General features: G+C 34.9%; 2 protein-coding genes across 3 annotated transcripts; both read left to right on the top strand.

Annotated features, from left to right (window-relative positions):
* Positions 1-1,510: 1,510 nt before the first annotated feature.
* On the top strand, positions 1,511-7,795 carry LOC130713587 (uncharacterized). Of its 2 annotated transcripts, none has more exons than XM_057563362.1 (9): positions 1,511-1,706; positions 2,633-2,783; positions 3,299-3,393; positions 4,000-4,061; positions 4,170-4,261; positions 4,356-4,479; positions 6,102-6,188; positions 6,570-6,785; positions 7,163-7,795. In XM_057563362.1, exons 1-9 carry the CDS (start codon positions 1,553-1,555, stop codon positions 7,571-7,573), a joined length of 1,392 nt encoding a protein of 463 aa, XP_057419345.1. In that variant the 5' UTR covers positions 1,511-1,552; the 3' UTR covers positions 7,574-7,795. The 2 variants fall into 2 exon arrangements, with proteins under 2 accessions (XP_057419345.1, XP_057419346.1); XM_057563363.1 differs by having other exon boundaries at positions 1,514-1,706; positions 6,570-6,770.
* Positions 7,796-8,643: 848 nt separating this feature from the next.
* Positions 8,644-15,831, top strand: LOC130710920 (uncharacterized). The gene is made up of 15 exons (XM_057560313.1): positions 8,644-9,028; positions 10,002-10,152; positions 10,963-11,060; positions 11,730-11,791; positions 11,895-11,986; positions 12,080-12,203; positions 12,371-12,457; positions 12,776-12,866; positions 13,575-13,682; positions 13,887-13,987; positions 14,182-14,247; positions 14,335-14,422; positions 14,860-14,920; positions 15,239-15,302; positions 15,519-15,831. The coding sequence occupies exons 1-15, from the start codon at positions 8,959-8,961 to the stop codon at positions 15,648-15,650; spliced, it is 1,395 nt and encodes a 464-aa protein (XP_057416296.1). The 5' UTR covers positions 8,644-8,958; the 3' UTR covers positions 15,651-15,831.
* Positions 15,832-16,699: the final 868 nt, after the last annotated feature.

The following is a 16,699-nucleotide window of genomic DNA, read 5'->3' as shown; positions in this document are numbered from 1 at the left end:
CAAAGAGAACCGTTCTGTGTGGTGTATAGCCCCTATCCTCCAAGATATCCAGAGAATTAAGAAGAATTTCAGGAGCTGCTCCTTCATGTGGACTACAAGAGAAGGAAATAGCCAAGCTCATGAGCTTGCCAAAGCTGCTCATTCTGGTTATGCAGAAGTTTGGCTGAGAAGATCTGAATAGAGAGCCTTGTTTATTGATTGCTAGAGTGTGCTTTTTGTTCTTGCTTGCTTTTATGACTTTTTTTGGTTCCTAAGCAATTCCTGTATTCTAGTTTATTTTCCTTAGTGGCTATCTCTTGTCGTTTCTACCTGGGAGGCTCCTTGGCAAATACTGGTTTGTAGTATTTAATTGCCAGGATGCGAGTTCCCATGGTTGGGCCCTGTGCCTTGTTTGTATTTGGACTTGGTTCGTTCCTCTTTTTGAATCCAAGTTCCATTGACCAAAAAAAAAAAAAGAGTTAATGCAATCGTGATTTTATTAATGGAAATTTTAGAATTTGTGATATTGAGTTTATTGTGAATTGGAGAAAAAAAAGGTATGAATTGATCTTTATTTTTTTTTTCTTAATCGGAAATATTTGGTGAGCATTTAAAAGTGTAGACACCTAAAAAGATGAGAGATAAGTTATATAGGTGAGATAAAATGTGAGGTGATATATGAGAAGGAATAGAACAAGAAAATAAAGTGGATAAGAGCATTTTTAATGCATAATTGTTTATATGAGTTGTTTATCATTATTCTATTTGACCTAAAATGTCACATATGACATAAGCGACTCATAAGTAATTAATGCAGATTTTGCTCAAATCACGAGTTTTTGTTTTAGTTTTGGTTGGATCTCAGGACACGTCATATATTAACGAGTTAGTTAAAACATGAGAGACCAAAAAAAAACTATTTCTATTTAAGAATTGGGTTTAGAGTTGGGAAAGAAAACATAGCCTAGTGGTCGGATCGTACCCTCTTTTGACAAGTCGAAACTAACTGAAATTGTAAAATGCAATTGTAATGTCGGAGATAAACAATGACAAGTAGTTGTGAAGTTTTCAAGTTCAGAAGATGCCAAAAGAAACTAGAAAATAAACACAAACTATCCAATTCAACTATGAATGCCAACAAACATGGTATGCCTATATATATTCATGGTTAGTTTTGGTTGAATATTGTTAAAATATTGTTAAAATTGAAATTTTTATATATAAATTAATATATTTTAAATTATAAAAAATATGAATATTGAAAAAAATATAATTTGTGTTTTGGGATGAGGTGAAAATATAATAGAATATTCTTATTCTATCCTGCTGGGTTGTGACTCAACTCCCTATAGGATAAGTATTATAGGCAAGTTATGATAATGAAAACGATCATGTTACCCTATTATGCTGATGCTGACGCAGCAAATTCCAGATTATAATATGACTAGGTTAAATTATCATGTTTACTACCACACCGACGGTGAAAAAGTTTATATATTTTCAAAACTACAGTGAACTAGGTCAATTCCTGTAAGAAAAAAGAAAAAAAGTGAATCCTATTCCTTGATTTGCCATGCAGGCTTTTCGACATTTTCAACATTCAGGGATAAAACCCTTGAACGCTCTGTTTCTGAAAAAGCAGAGACCTTTCATATCAATGGAGGAAAGGGGTGAATCCTCTGCTTCTGCTTCTGCCATTCCCTCTGATCAAATCTGGGCCAAGCTTGGTAATCATTCATTACTCTTCACTTTCTTTTCACCAATCACACTGATTCAAGTTTCTAACTTTGGGTCATTTCATGTTTTCCAATACCCCCCATACCCTTTATCAGATTTCGTATCCATTCTTCAAAGTTTTAATCTTTATCCGTTTTACTGCCAACCCAACATTTTGTGGAATCATAAAGCCTCCATTTTTACTCTTTTTTTAATGTCATTATAAGGATCTCAAAATTTCATTTTGGTAACTTCAGAACTGTTTATATTGGGTTGTTGTGTATGTCAATTTTGGGCTTTAATTTTGTGATTTTTTTTGGCTACTCTAAAGCCAGGAATTCACTTTGAAGGGTGAAATGCAAAGTTATATTGTGAAAAATCATGGATGAAAGTTTTTGGAATTTTTTGTTAGTTATTTTTTTAATCAACAGTTATTCAGTGAAGTATTGTCCTCATTTAGAAGGGCTAAATCATATTTTTATAGGTGCTGCTACCAAACCATGACAATAACCTTGTAGGCTTGTAGTGTATATTGTAGAATGTTGGGGCTGGAAAAGGAGTTGGAGAGTTTCTTCTTATGTTTCTGTTGGATTGAAGTAGTTGGGAAGGAATGGGGAGGCTTGTGATAAAGCTCTCTGATTTATTGAGTTTATACTTTTGATGTTGATTCATGAGGATATAATTTGAATGCTCTCTACAAGCATAGTTGTTTTAGCTGTAAAGCTTGTAAGTATATTGGGTTCATTTTGGTGTTTCCTTAAAAACAAGAATGGGAAATGTCTTTTTTTTTTAATGAAAACTTACCCAGGTTTTTAATTCCAATTCTGAGGGATGCCAAACTGACTATTTGATACAGATAAGTGAAGGGATGGGTTTGATGTAGAGTTTCAGGCTTCCTTAAGGTTCTTATTTTGGTCAAACTCTTTCGTTCTTGCAGTTCCGTCAGACTCGAGATATTCAGATATTGTGATATGGTCAGACGTGACAGGAATATGTTCAGAGATATCAGCTACTCCAAGTGTCAAACGTTGCTGGTGCAAAATAGCAAGGAATTCTGATCTGTGTTCTGCCACAATGGAAAACACGAGGTAAATTCATGGACAAATAGTAATTGTTAAAGTAATTGAGTAAAGCATGCTTCCTACTAGCCAAGATAAATGTTTGCGATTGATTAGAAATAAATACTCATTTTAAGTAGAACAAGAAGTCACTGCTTTTGAACTAAAAAATGCTATGTATGTGCCCTTCTCCCCCCACAATTTTTATCTTTCATGGGAAAATATATTTAACTCTGTAGTTGGAGCTGATATATCTCAATATGATTGCTAGTAGGAACAGTCATTTTATACAATTAGTTCACTGCCTCGCTAGGGTTGTAATCATCATAACTTGTTTTAGCTTCATGATGGTAAATGAATACTAATTACTGAAATACTTTATAAGTTCATATTTATACTTTACATGGTTATATTCCTCAGAAGTCAGCCCCCAGAAGTATTGCAAATTTTATGTCTCTCTGCAATAAGGGTTTTGTTTCCTTTCCTCCGCAAATTCATGTCCTTTTTTTCATTTTTTTTGTATGTTTCATGCATTCATGTTGTAGTCCAAATACAATACTTGTTGATGGGGCTGTGGTATGCAATGATGAAACCATTGCTATCAAGGATGGAAGTGAAATTATCTCAGGCTCTGATAAAGGTCAGAGTTATTTTATTATTATTATTATTGTTAATTTCTTAATATCTATGGTAGTGTAACAATTTCTATTGCTGACTACATACGTATATAGACTATGGAGTAGAAAATTTTAAAATTGTGCTTATGGTCCAGTTGTTAGTTGTTACACTTCTGTAAAGCAATATTGCTGTTAGGTTACATTGACTTTTAAGTGTGTTAGATACTTATAATCTTAGATAGCCAAGTTACTAAAGGGCTTAAGGATGAAAAATAGTGTGATTGATGGTTGGGCTTATTGCCTTGTGCAGTAGTAATAACTCTGGCATAAATGTAGCATGTACTTTGTGCCTGTTTCAATCGTAACCTAAAACATGTTCAATCTTCAAAACAAGTAGAATTTCTTGTATCAGTAGTATTTCTGCTTTCAGATACTAAAATTATAATTTGCAGTATTAAAATTTTAACCTCTGGTTAATTAGCATGATTTTCGGGTCTGTTTAATAATGAAATTAACAATTGTCTCGGCTGTAGAGCTGCCCAAAATATGTATGCAAATTGTTCAGTTTTTTTTATGCCATCATTTCATATTTAAACGCTGGCTATCTTCCTCTCTCTTTATGGCACTAGGATATGTCAGCTACAGATTTCATATCATGTCTAGCCCAGAAACTTGCCAGAGGGAACTAAAGGTTACAGTTTCTAATTTGTTCTGTATCCTTAATGTCTTCTTCAGTTCTTCAGAACTGTTTTTGTCTGTAGTAATGCTGATGTCTTAAATTTCTTTTTCTTTTCCACAGATATGTGTGGATGTTGAGAATACAAAGTGTAGCATTTGCTTAAACATATGGCACGATGTTGTTACTACTGGTCCTTGCCTTCATAATTTTTGGTTTGGATGCTAGCCTTTTTCTTCCTCTTTTTGTAGTATTATTGCTCTGTTTTAGCTCACTCACTTTTACTTGAATTGCTACGTGAGGTTACAGCAATGGTTGCTTCTCAGAGTGGTCAAGGAGATCACAGGCAAAATGTTCAATTGTACTTTGTCCTCAATGCAGAGCTGTTGTTCAATTCGTTAAAAGAAACCCTTTTCTGCGTACCATTGCTGAGGTAAACTTCATGCAGAAGCATTTCACAGAGATTAAATTGAATTGTAGATGGGAGATATTTAAGCACGTTTACTGGAGTGTGTTTCTCCAGTTATGGGTAGTCCTAAAATCAAAATAGGGGGCAAGGATTATGTTGGGCAAGAATTAAAGGATTGGTTGATACATGAAAATGAAACAAAATTAAAGCCGTATTCCCCTACATCATTCCTAGGATGACCAGTTTAAAACATAGTTTTGACTTTTGGCTGAAAGCTATCTTACTTGCTGGTATCTTTTTTACAGATTTATAGATACTAACAAGGCAGGGGCTCTTGAGTGTCATAGTTTTCTTTTGTGTTATTTTATTCGTATTCTTTTGAGTGCACTTTTTTTGGTTGGGAAAAGGGATTATTACATGTAAACTTGATGTCCACTTGTTTGTATTAGAGGAAAATTCAATATACTGTAAGAGGAAGTGTGAGGCCCTTCATACTCTCTTTCTCTGTCAACCCAATGTTTCTTTCACCTGTGGTAGATAACTTCTTGTTCTACATGTGTCTGGAAATAATGTCGAACCTGAAATAGAGGCCGGCTAAGACAAGGCTAGATCTAGACTCTAGAGATGAAAACTGCCACTATAATGATATTATTTAACATTGTTTATGAAGTTTTACTCATTTATTAATATTAATAACTATACATAATGAATTAATTTTTATTAGAAATAAATAATAATTTAATGCTAGTATTTTATCTATTTTCTATTGTAAGGTAGAAAATGTAAGAAATGTTCTGTATAAAAAAAATTCTGAACAATTTTCATTCAAAAGGTTAATCACCGCATTTAATTTTAATAGGGGGGGTAATTGTGTCATTTCATATATATATCTTTTTTTTACTTTTCATTTTTTCTTCCACATTCGCTCCTACTTAAAAAATCATCTCACTTGCTACTCTTTTTCTTCCTTATACTTCCCTCCCACAACTAAACACAGCCTTAACGTGGGTCCACCTATGAAGGGAGAAGCACTTGTTCGTTTATAAAGTATTTAATTAGGTCTGATATGAGATATTTTGATCTCTAAACCCTTCATCCAGCTAATCTGTATCATGAGTCTCAATTTTTTTTTCCTGCTGCAACCTTCCGATTTCAAATAAAATGTGTTAATCAATCCTTGATATTAGATATTTTTGTCATCCTGTAACTTGTCTTTATCATGAATATAGGCTTTACACATTTTTGAATATTTGTATGAGTGTCTTCCTTGTCATAACTGATGACAAATTCTTGAATAATCTCAACCTACTTGTAGGAATGTTGGCACCATCTATTACTGACATGAATTGCAGCATTTAGGCATGAATTTACTGCTTTTATGGACCATGCAGTTTTTTTCTCATACTTTTGAATTTTGATGAACTTGTAGTTCTTCATAGTTACGACTCTACACGTGTTCTCTTTCATTTCATTGTTGTACCTTTTGTTTGGTCTATTGATTTCCTTCTCTCTTTTTGTTCACTAATTTCTTCGAATTGTTTCATTGAAAATATGAATGGTTTGGATTGACCCATGTAATTGATTTGCCAGGAGCAATATGGCCTAGCTGTTGTTTTCACTCAGTAGTTTTTCGTGCGCTTTTTCAGGATATTGTAAGAGCTGATTCTTCGCTAAGACGCTCAGATGAAGAAATTGCACTTTTAGATACTCATGCATCAGTACATACAAATTTTGTAAGATTATTCTTTTAATGGTCAGAATTTATTTCCTGCTGCAATGTTATGCAATTCTTATACCACCTTACCAAATTTTAGAAAAAAGAAGTACATGTTTGGATAAGTGCCAATTTTACTTAGATTTGGATATGATTTTAGGCACTTATTTGACTTAAATGCTTGAATTGTAGTTCATTTTATCCCTCAAAGTGTTAGCTTAATAAATATTTAGTTTTTAGTATATATAGTATGTAATTATTAAAGATTATATCTTTTAATCTCAATTAATTACACCCGGGCCATTATGCCGGGCTCAAGGGGTAGAGATTCCATCACACAAAGTAGAAAATCAGGAAACCAAGCACTGAGAAATTCATAACGGAAAACTGTGTTAATCAGGCAGAAGGAGTTCCAGGAGCTGAACCTCTGAGTGAGTATAGAGTGGAGTATGATTCAGAGGAGGAGACTGATTCAGACGATCAGGATGATGATGATGATGAGGAGGAAACTGATTCATTTGATCAGGGTGATGAGGAGGAGACTGATTCTTCGCTAAGTCACTCAGATGAAGAAATTGCACTTTTAGATACTCATGCATCAGTAAGAACAAACCTTGTAAGATTATCTTTTAATGGTCAGAATTTATTTCCTGCTGTAATATTATGCTATTCTTATACAACCTTACCGAAACTTTAGAAAAAAAATGAGTACATGTGTGTATCATAAGTGCTAATTTTACTTAGATTTGGATATGATTTTAGGCACTTATTTGATTTAAATGCTTGAATGGTAATTCATTTTATCCCTCAAAGGCTTAGTAAATATTTAGTTTTTAGTATGGATAGTATGTAATTATTATAGATTATATCTTTCAATCCCAATTAATTTCACTCGGGTCAATATGTCGGGCTCAAAGGGTAGAGATTCCATTACTCAGGAGAAAATCAGGAAACCAATCACAGAAATTCATTAAGGAAAATTGTGTTAATTAGGCAGAAGGAGTTCCAGTAGCTCAGCCAGCAGAGGAGCAACCAATCCCACCACCACCTACCACTTCCATGTCCCAGCTGCTACAGGAGCTACAGAAGTTAAGGGCTAATTCTGATCATACGTGTCTGCAGCAGGCCGCCATCTACAGGGCCTCATGTGCTATTTATGAGTGTCACTACAGGTCATCTCTGCAGCAAGGGAGCCCATCTCCCTATTGTTGGCCTACACCAGAGGATTTTGCTGCACGTGTTGCATGGCCTGGGGACAGGCCAACATTTGAGGAGGGGGTGAGCAGCCATGGAGCTGGACCTGTGCATAGGGACCAGGCCAAAGGATCTGGAGGAGATGAGGAGGAGGAGACTCATTCAGAGGATCAGGACAATGAGAAGGAGGAGACTGATTCAGAGGATTAGGGCGATGAGGAGGAGGAGGAGACTCATTCAGAGAGACAGCCGCCATTACTTATTTAATTTTTCCTTGTTTCAGTTTCAGCAATTGTTATCTTTATTGTTTTTAGCTTTTTGGATGTCTTGGGGAGCATGTTTTGAGCTCCAACTTTTATTTCAGCTTTGTACTGACATTGTGTGACTGGTTTTTCGCCTGATTTCGTTTTAAGCACTATTTTTTTTAGCTCTTATTGACTTCTAATGAATGAATACTTTATGAATAATCCGAGAAAACCAAGTTGATCACTCCATGGATGAGTAAATTGATAAAAAAAAGATTACTAATTGAAGATGTTTCTTATAACTACACTCATGTGGTAAGCTAAATGGGAGTATTATTCTTTCACTTCCCCCCATTTGAATTCCATTAATACATATTCATTATTTAAGTGGAATCCCTTCAGCATGACTTTTATGTCAGATTTCTGCATTTTTTTTTGTTTCCTATCTGAATGTAAGTATCTCGAGTAATTTGGAGAGCATTGGACGCTTAGTTAAATAGATGAGTGCTGCCTTTATGAAAGTAGCTGATGATCGATTGATGCTTCGATACATTGGATTTCACTCTCGAACCTTTTTTATCACTTTCATTGATAGATCTCTATTAACTAAGTTATGTTAGGCTCTTTGACCATTATTGTAGTTCACCATATGTATGCTATGCCTCTTTATCTATACCTAGTGATTGATTATGGTGCACAATGGCCGATATTCAAGTTAGCTTTTTTTTAACTAAAAAGAAAGTGAGGGGAGTGAGCAAGCAACCAGATAAAAAATGGATATCAATATTGAATTATGGCTTGTTAGTTTAATTGGGGGATTAAATGTTTTAATTGTTTGATATGTAAGTGACTTAAACACATATGTATGAAAGACAAAGTCACTTATACTTATACACAATTTCATATCATGTCTCACGGGACACGCAAGCAACTCATTTTGACGTGAATAATAAACTCAAATAATTATGTAACTGGACTAAATTGCAAGTTTGCTCATCAGCGAAACCAAAATTGAAACTCACTACCATTTCATAGACCAAAATAATATTTCAGCCTTCTTAAAATGTTGGAACTTATTAATTAGCACAAGAAAAACATGGAGGACCAAAATCATACAAATTCCAATTACAAATCTACCAAAAGTGCAATGAAAGCTATTAGGTTTAGAACAGAGGAAGAAACAAAAAAAACTTGTGGGGCGTTACACAGACGGTGAAACTGACAGTGACACGCTGAATTTGCTTCCCTTCCCATGCACGCTTTGCGAAAGTTTCAATCTTTTTCAGTGATAAAACCCTTTGACCACTCTCACTCTCTCAGGCACAGAAAAAGGAGTGACCTTTGTGATCAATGGAGGACAAGGGAGAATGCTCTGCTTCTGCTTCTGCTACACCCTCTGATGAAATCTGGGCCAAGCTTGGTAATCTTTCATTATTCAAGTTTCCAACTTGGGTCATTTCTTGTTTTCCAATTTCCCCCTTCCCATTATCGAATTTCGTTTCAATTCTTCAAATTCTGAAATGGAATCAGGAGATAGTGTATGAAATGTTTAATCTTTATTCGTTTAATGGCAAGCCAGCATTGTTTGGAATAATAAAGCCTCCATCTTTGACTTTTTTTTATGTCATTGCAAGTTGCTCAGAATTTCATTTCATGAACTGCACTATTGGGTCGTTTTGTATGTCAATTTTGGGCTTAATTTTTTATTTTTATTTTGGCTTCTATAAAGCCAGGAATTCACTTTAGAGGGTGAAATGCAAAGTTAAAACCTTGAAAATCATGAATGTTGAAGTTTTTAGAATATTGATAGTTAATTTTCCAATCAATAGTAAAGTACACTCCTCACTTTAGAAGAGAGAAATCCTATTTTTGTTGGTGCTGCTGCCATAAAAGTGACAAGGTAATAGGGTTGGTTGCCATAGATTTCTGCAAATGGCACACTGCTTCAAGTAAAGTGCTGTGGATAAGGGACCTTATAGGTTTGAAGTGTATTTTGCAGAAGGGCGGGGCTAGAGAAGGAGCTGGAAGAGTTTCTTCTTATGTTTCTATGGGGTTGAAATAGGTGGGAAGGAATGGAGTGGCTAGTGATACTGCTCACTGTTTTATTTGGTGTATGCATTTGATGTTGATTCATGTGGAGTCATTTGAATTCTGTTTGTAAGCATAGTTGCTTTAACTTTAAGCCTGTAGGGGTCATTTTGGTGTTTCCTTTAAAACAAGAATGGGAAATACAGATATACAATGAACTTTCTGTGAAAAAATGTATGGAGTTTTTAATTCCAATTCCGAGGGGATGCCACTCTTATATATACACAAGCAAAGGGATGGGTTTAGTGTAGAGCTTGAGGCTTCCTTAAGGTTCTTATTTTGATCAAACTCTTTTCTTGTTGCAGTTCCGTCAGACTCGAGATATTCAGATGTTGAGATAAGGTCAGATGAGAAAGTAATATGTTCTGAGATATCAGCTACTTTAAGTGACAAACACAGCTGGTGCAAAATAGTAAGGAATTCTGATCTGTGTTCTGCCACGATGGAAAACAACAGGTAAATCCATGGCTAACTAATTATTGTTAAGTAATTGAGTAAAACATGCTCTCTACTTACGAAGATAAATATTTGTGATTGACTGGAAATTATCATTTTGAGTAGAGCAGGGAACCACTACTTTTGAAACTAAAAAATGCAATGTACGTGCCCTTCTCACCCCAAACTTTTTATCTATTATGGGAAAATATATTTAAAACTGCAATTGGAGCTTGAGAAGTCCCACATTAACTAGAGATATGACCACGATAGCCCTTATATATGGGAAGACAATCCTCACCTCTTGAGCTAGCATTTGTGGTAGTGTTAGGCCTCCCAAATTCTAAAATGGTATCAGAGTCTATCCTAGATCCGTTTGTTGGAGACCTCCCATATTTGGGCCACCCGGTGATGTACAGTTATGCAAATTCCATGCTCCAGATGTCTAGCCCTAGGTGTGAGTGAGTGTGTTAGAAGTCCCACATTGACTAAAGATATGACAAAGATAGTCCTTATAAATGGTAGAGTAACCCTTACCTCTAAGCTAGCTTTTGGGATAGAGTTAGACCTCCCAAATTCTAATAGAGCTGATATATCTCGCGATGATTTGTAGTGGGAACAGTCATATTAATCAAATCAGTCCCTGCCTCGCTAGGGTTGAAATCACCAGCTTCATGGTCAAGGAATATTGATTACTGAAAGTACTTTACAGTTATAATTTACATGCTCTAAAGCTATTCCTCTGCTATATGGTTTTTATCTCCTTTCCTCTGCATTTTCACTGTCATTTTTTAAATTTCTTTTTGGGTGTATTGTGCATTCATGCTGTAGTCCAAATACAATACTTGTTGATGGGGCTGAAGTATGCAATGATAACACCATCATTATCAAGGATGGAAGTGAAATCATAGCAGGCCCTGATAAAGAAGGTCAGAGTTTTTTCTAAAAAATATTTATGTTAGTGTATCAATTGCTAATTGCTATTTCCTGAGGAGGGACTAATTTACTAACATTTGCCTATAAAAAAAAAGTAGAAAAATTTAAAATTGTGCGGACGATCAGTTGTTATGCTTCCATAAAATAGTCTTACTGTTGGGATACTGTCAATCCATTGATTCATCTCAAGCAAAATGTATTCCAACTTTTCCTTTTTTATAATGAGATTCAGACTTTTTTTACAAAAGTTATTACATTATTTGATAAAGTGTGTTAGATAGCTAAGTTAATATAGGGCTTCAGGAGTCGAAAATAGTGTGATTGATGGTTGGGCAGCATATTGCCTTGTGGAATAACTCTGACATAAATGTAGCATGTAGTCATCTACTTTGTGCTATTTTTAAGGTTAACCTAAATCATGTTCAAAACAAGTAGAACTACTCATATGAATATTATTTCTGCTTTCCGATAGTAAAAATATAATTGGCAATATCAAAATTTCAACCTCTGGTTGATTAGCATGACTTTTGGGTCTACTTAATAATGAAATTAATAAATGTGTTTGGTGTAGAGTTGAACAATATCTTTTCATTTTTTTTGGTTTTTATGTCATCATTTGATGTTTATACGCCGGTCATTTTCCTCTCTCTTCATGGCACTAGGATTTGTCAGCTATAGATTTCATCTCGTATCTAGCCCAGAAACTTGCCAGAGGCAGCTAAAGGTTACAGTTTCTTATTTGTTCTGCATCCTTAATGTCTTCTTTAGTACCGTTTTTGTGTGTAGTAATGCTGAATGCTGATGTCTTAACTGTGTTTCTTTTGCAGATATGTGTAGATGTTGAGCATGCAAAGTGTAGCATTTGCTTAAACATCTGGCACGATGTTGTTACTATTGCTCCTTGCCTTCATAATTTTTGGTTTGGATGATAGTCTCTTCTTTCTCTTTTTGTAGTATTCTAGCTCTGTTTCAGCTCATTCACTTTTGCTTAAATTTCTATATGAGGTTACAGCAATGGTTGCTTCTCAGAGTGGTTAAGGAGATCACAGGAAAAACGCTCAACCGTACTTTGTCCTCAATGCAGAGCTGTTGTTCAATTTGTTGGAAGAAATCATTTTCTGCGTACCATTGCTGAGGTAAACTTCACGCGGAAGCATTTCCTTCTCTCTTTTTGCTCAGTAGTTTCTCTAATCTGCTTCATTGAAAATAAGAATGGGTTGGATTGATCCACGTAGTTAATCCACCAAGAGCAACAATGCTTTGCTATTGTTTTCATTCAGTAGTTTTTCTTACGTTTTTTCAGGATATGGTAAGAGCTGATTCTACGTTAAGTCACGCAGATGAAGAAATTGCACTTTTAGATACTTATGCTTCAGTACGATCAAACCTTGTAAGATTATTCTTTTAATGGTCAAAATTTATTTCCTGCTGCAATCTTATGCAATTCTTATATTACCGGAATTTTAGACAAAATAAAGTACATATGTGTGTGTATATTCAAATATCTGTGTATAACTGTTGTAATAAAATATACCATCCTTTGTGATTAAGGTTTGTTTGCTAGATTCTTTTATTCAACCTGATAACCGTGGTTGATACTCTTTTTTTCTTAGAGTTTGTGATTTTACATCATAGTCATGGTTTTATTGTTTAATATTTGTTGCAATGATGTTTTTTACTATTTCTTTTTTTGTACTCTTATTATTAGGTTATCGGGCCTGGAAAGAGAAGTCGAAAGAGGGCTCAGACACCCCTGGATGATCAAACAGATGTCACAGGCCATCAGTGCCCCCAGTGTGGTAATATTACTGTTACACAATGTCAGATGTGGAATAATGTCCGCACGACAATGCAGTCCCCCTCCCCAAATCAACCTCCTCAGTTTCCATTGCTAATAATTCATGGCCTTAGTGTCAGTTGTTTTATCCATAAGAATATCATGTTAAGTTTGTGCCATAAAAGATATATTTTTGGTTTTTGTGCTGTACTGGCCTGCATAAAAGATATATTTTGTGTTTTTGTGCTATACATGGGCCTAATATCCTTCCTTTTAAGTTTTTTAGTGCATTGCTGACTACACTATTTTCACACTGGTATTTGGAATTTTGTTTGATAAAATTCCCTAGGATGGTCTACATAAAATTGATAAATCTTTAGTGATGTTCTACATAGAATGGTGCATAAGATCTTCAAGAATATGGACATCATTTTTTTTGTTTTTGAATAGAATGGTGCTTGGGCTGATCATATTGAAGCTTCTTTTAGTGAAATGGCTTATGGAGCCAGCCAGATATGTCTTAGGCTCGGTCGCTTTTTCTATTTTCTTTTTGTGCCTTGTCCCTAGACCTGAAAAAGGATTCGTGTTTCATTTGTTTCGGTGCTACCTATTAGTTATCGTGGACTATGCTCTTCGAATTTCTTGACAATTTGCATCACATGTCATATAAAAAAATTTAGTCTTTTCTTTATTTCTTTGTCTCATCATACTCATTTTCTCTAATTTTTAGTAACTGAAGTTGGCGGGTTTCGTTGCAATCATAGCATTGCTCATCTTCAATGTCAAGCATGTGGAGGAATGATGCCTTCTCGTACTGGTTTTGATGTTCCTCAATATTGTAAGTTATCATCTGTGATTTAGCCAATGGCACAAGAAAATTTATGTTACTGTTATTTGATAAATGGATTTTGAGTGGGGTCAATATATATCATGCTAGCTTCCTGTTATTGTAGCCTTATAGGTCAAAATTTTCAATGTTTTTTAGTTTTAATATTCACATCATACAATATGTCAGATTATTCATGTTGTTATTTTGTTGTAGGTTCGGGATGTGATAGACCTTTTTGTGGAGCTTATTGGAATGCTCTAGGGGTAACTAGGAGTAGCTCTTACCCTGTTTGCTCCCCAGAGACTTTAAGACCTGTATGGACTACTTTGTTCATCTCAATTGTTAATCATTATGAAAGTTGTTTCTAGAAAGCTCTTGTATTTTTGTGTAATTTTATGCCCTTACAGGGCATATGTTTTTGTTAATTTACACCATCTCAACAGTGTTTCCTCGATTGATATGATATAATGGTCACTTATTCATTACCTTTGCTTGTTTTTTTTTGCAGATCTCAGAACACTCTGTCTCAAGAATTCCTTTGTTAGCACACGAAAAGAATCTGCATGAACAGAATGTACGGGCTTTCATATCCCATATTATCATTTTTGGTTCTGTTTTAGCTAATCATTTTATAATGTTGTAACCATTTGTGGTTTTGTAGATCACTGAAAGTTGTATTAGACAAATGGGGAGGACATTGCAGAATGTTATAGCTGAGATGATAACAAAACTGTATAACGGAGAAATTGGTATAGTACTTGGTTGTTTGACATTACTAAATTTTCCTTCCCTGGAATGGTTTATGAGAAGTATAATGGTGTGTGTGTTTTTTTTTTCCCATTTTCAGTTGAGATGTTTTTACTAATATTACAAAAGGACACATTGCTTTCACTTCATTTCTTATGATTTGATGAAGGGAAGCAAAGTGAAAACAAAAATAGCAATTTCATAATTATTATTGAAATCATATCAACCTAAAATGAAAACAAAAAACTAACCTAATTCACCTTTAGATTCCTGTTTTGCATTAGCTTGCTACAATGCACTATGCTAATTTTCAATCTAGGGGTACATTTTCCTAAATCTTACAGAAAGTTATTCATTAGTGTAAATTATTTGATCTGATGTATGCTGCAAGTGTCAACAGATCTAGACTTATACACATGTATCCTTCTTTTCTTGGCAGATAGAACACGACTGATGCTGAATCATGTGGATACTATTACTTCAAGGACTTTTGTATGTGGGTAAGCTTTATCCTGAATCACTGAGAGCTAAAGGGTGCTTATCTAAATGGCGTAACAGTTCAAATCCCACTTTTGAATTATCTAAGAGTAGGTTTTGAAGGCATTTTGTAACATGAGATACATATTATGAAAATTGTTTTAAGTGGAATTTTTATGTCTTACCATTGTGGGGATACCTATACTCCAACACTGTAAAAAAGTTTCATACCGCGCATGTTTTGTAATTCTATCTGAAGATATTAATAGTATTTCATGGAATTAATTGTCTGAGTGCCATTCCAACCTATGCATTCATAATGCATTCTTTTAATCTTGCAGTGATTGTTATCAGAAGTTGGTGTCATTTCTCTTGTACTGGTTTCGCATTTCTATACCCAAACGTGTAAGTACCTTCATCTCAAAGCATTGTGAACTTCAACAGATTCTGACTCTAGTAAAATTGTTTGTTGGTCTGTCTTTCTGTAGCTCACTGGTCCTCTTTGGCAATGAGATGATAATTAGTGATGTTTTTATTTGGTGATATTTTTTACACTTCATTTGTTAAACTTAAAGTCAGCAAAGTTGACCTTTTTATTGTTTGTGTATTTGTTACATGAAGCTTCTTCCGCCGGATGCATCAGCAAGAGAAGATTGCTGGTATGGATACGCATGTCGGACACAGCATCGCAGCGAAGAGCATGCTCGTAAAAGGAATCATGTCTGCCGTCCAACCAGAGGCTCTCATATGTGATGTAAAAACTGTCTCCTTTTTTAGATCTGTGTCCAGTCTTCTAATTTTGACAGAAACTAAACGTTGTGTAGATTAATCTTTCCTTTGGAGAAACAGCTGTTGGCATCATTGCCTGGTTCTAACAGGATCCTAACAGGATGTTTGGTTAGCTTCTTCAATCCAAATTTGCATCCAAAATCAATTCTAGTAAAAAACGCATCGGCTTTTGAGTTTTGTCTAACAAAATGAATTCTAACATAATGTAGCACTTGAATAGAAATGCATTGGATTTTGTGGTTATCACTTGTAAGCATATTTGTATCAACTTTTTTTATCAGAATCAATTCTAAAACTCGGAAGTTAGTCTAATCAAAATTGAGTTGGGCTTTAGACTCAATTATCGAATGATTTTCAAGCACTCAAAATATGTTTGTATTGTACTGAAGATGACAAAGTCATGAACATAATGGAGATGACATATTGACATAGACCAAACTACAATAATAGTAGAGAGACAGAGAGTGAGAGACTCAAGTACGTGGAGATGAAAACGAGAGAATTAGGTGCGATGCGAGGAACGTGCCACTTTTCTTAATTTCTAAACCTTCTGCAACACTTGGCCTAATTTGCCTTCTTAATTAGTCCTTGTGGTACAATGTCATTTGTGACAGGCGCCACATATAATCATCCATAGTTTACTAATTCAACAAATATCCATATAAAATAGGCTTAAATAAGTTTTTGGTCCCTAACCTTTACCAAATGCTTGGTTTTCGTCCCTCGCCGGAGTAAAGGTGGGTTTTAGTCCCTAACCTTTGTCAAAAAATTTGGTTTTGGTCCCTCCGGAGCTTTGGGTCAACACCGGAGCTCCGGTAGCCCATGTGGCATTGACACGTCAGACTAATGACGCCAGGTGGAATAAATTTTTTTTTTTAAATTAAAAAAAATCTCTCCTTCATCTAATTAATCTATCTTCACTAATCTGGTACATCATCACTTTCAACAACAACAAAAAAACTGGTTCATCATCATCTTCATCCAGAAGCTATCACCTTCATCCTCAATTATTG

This window comes from Lotus japonicus, chromosome 4 (assembly GCF_012489685.1).
Source record: "Lotus japonicus ecotype B-129 chromosome 4, LjGifu_v1.2".
NCBI classification, from domain to species: Eukaryota; Viridiplantae; Streptophyta; class Magnoliopsida; order Fabales; family Fabaceae; genus Lotus; species Lotus japonicus.
Note: the sequence above shows the minus strand (reverse complement) of the source record. Positions and strands in the feature narration are given on the sequence as shown.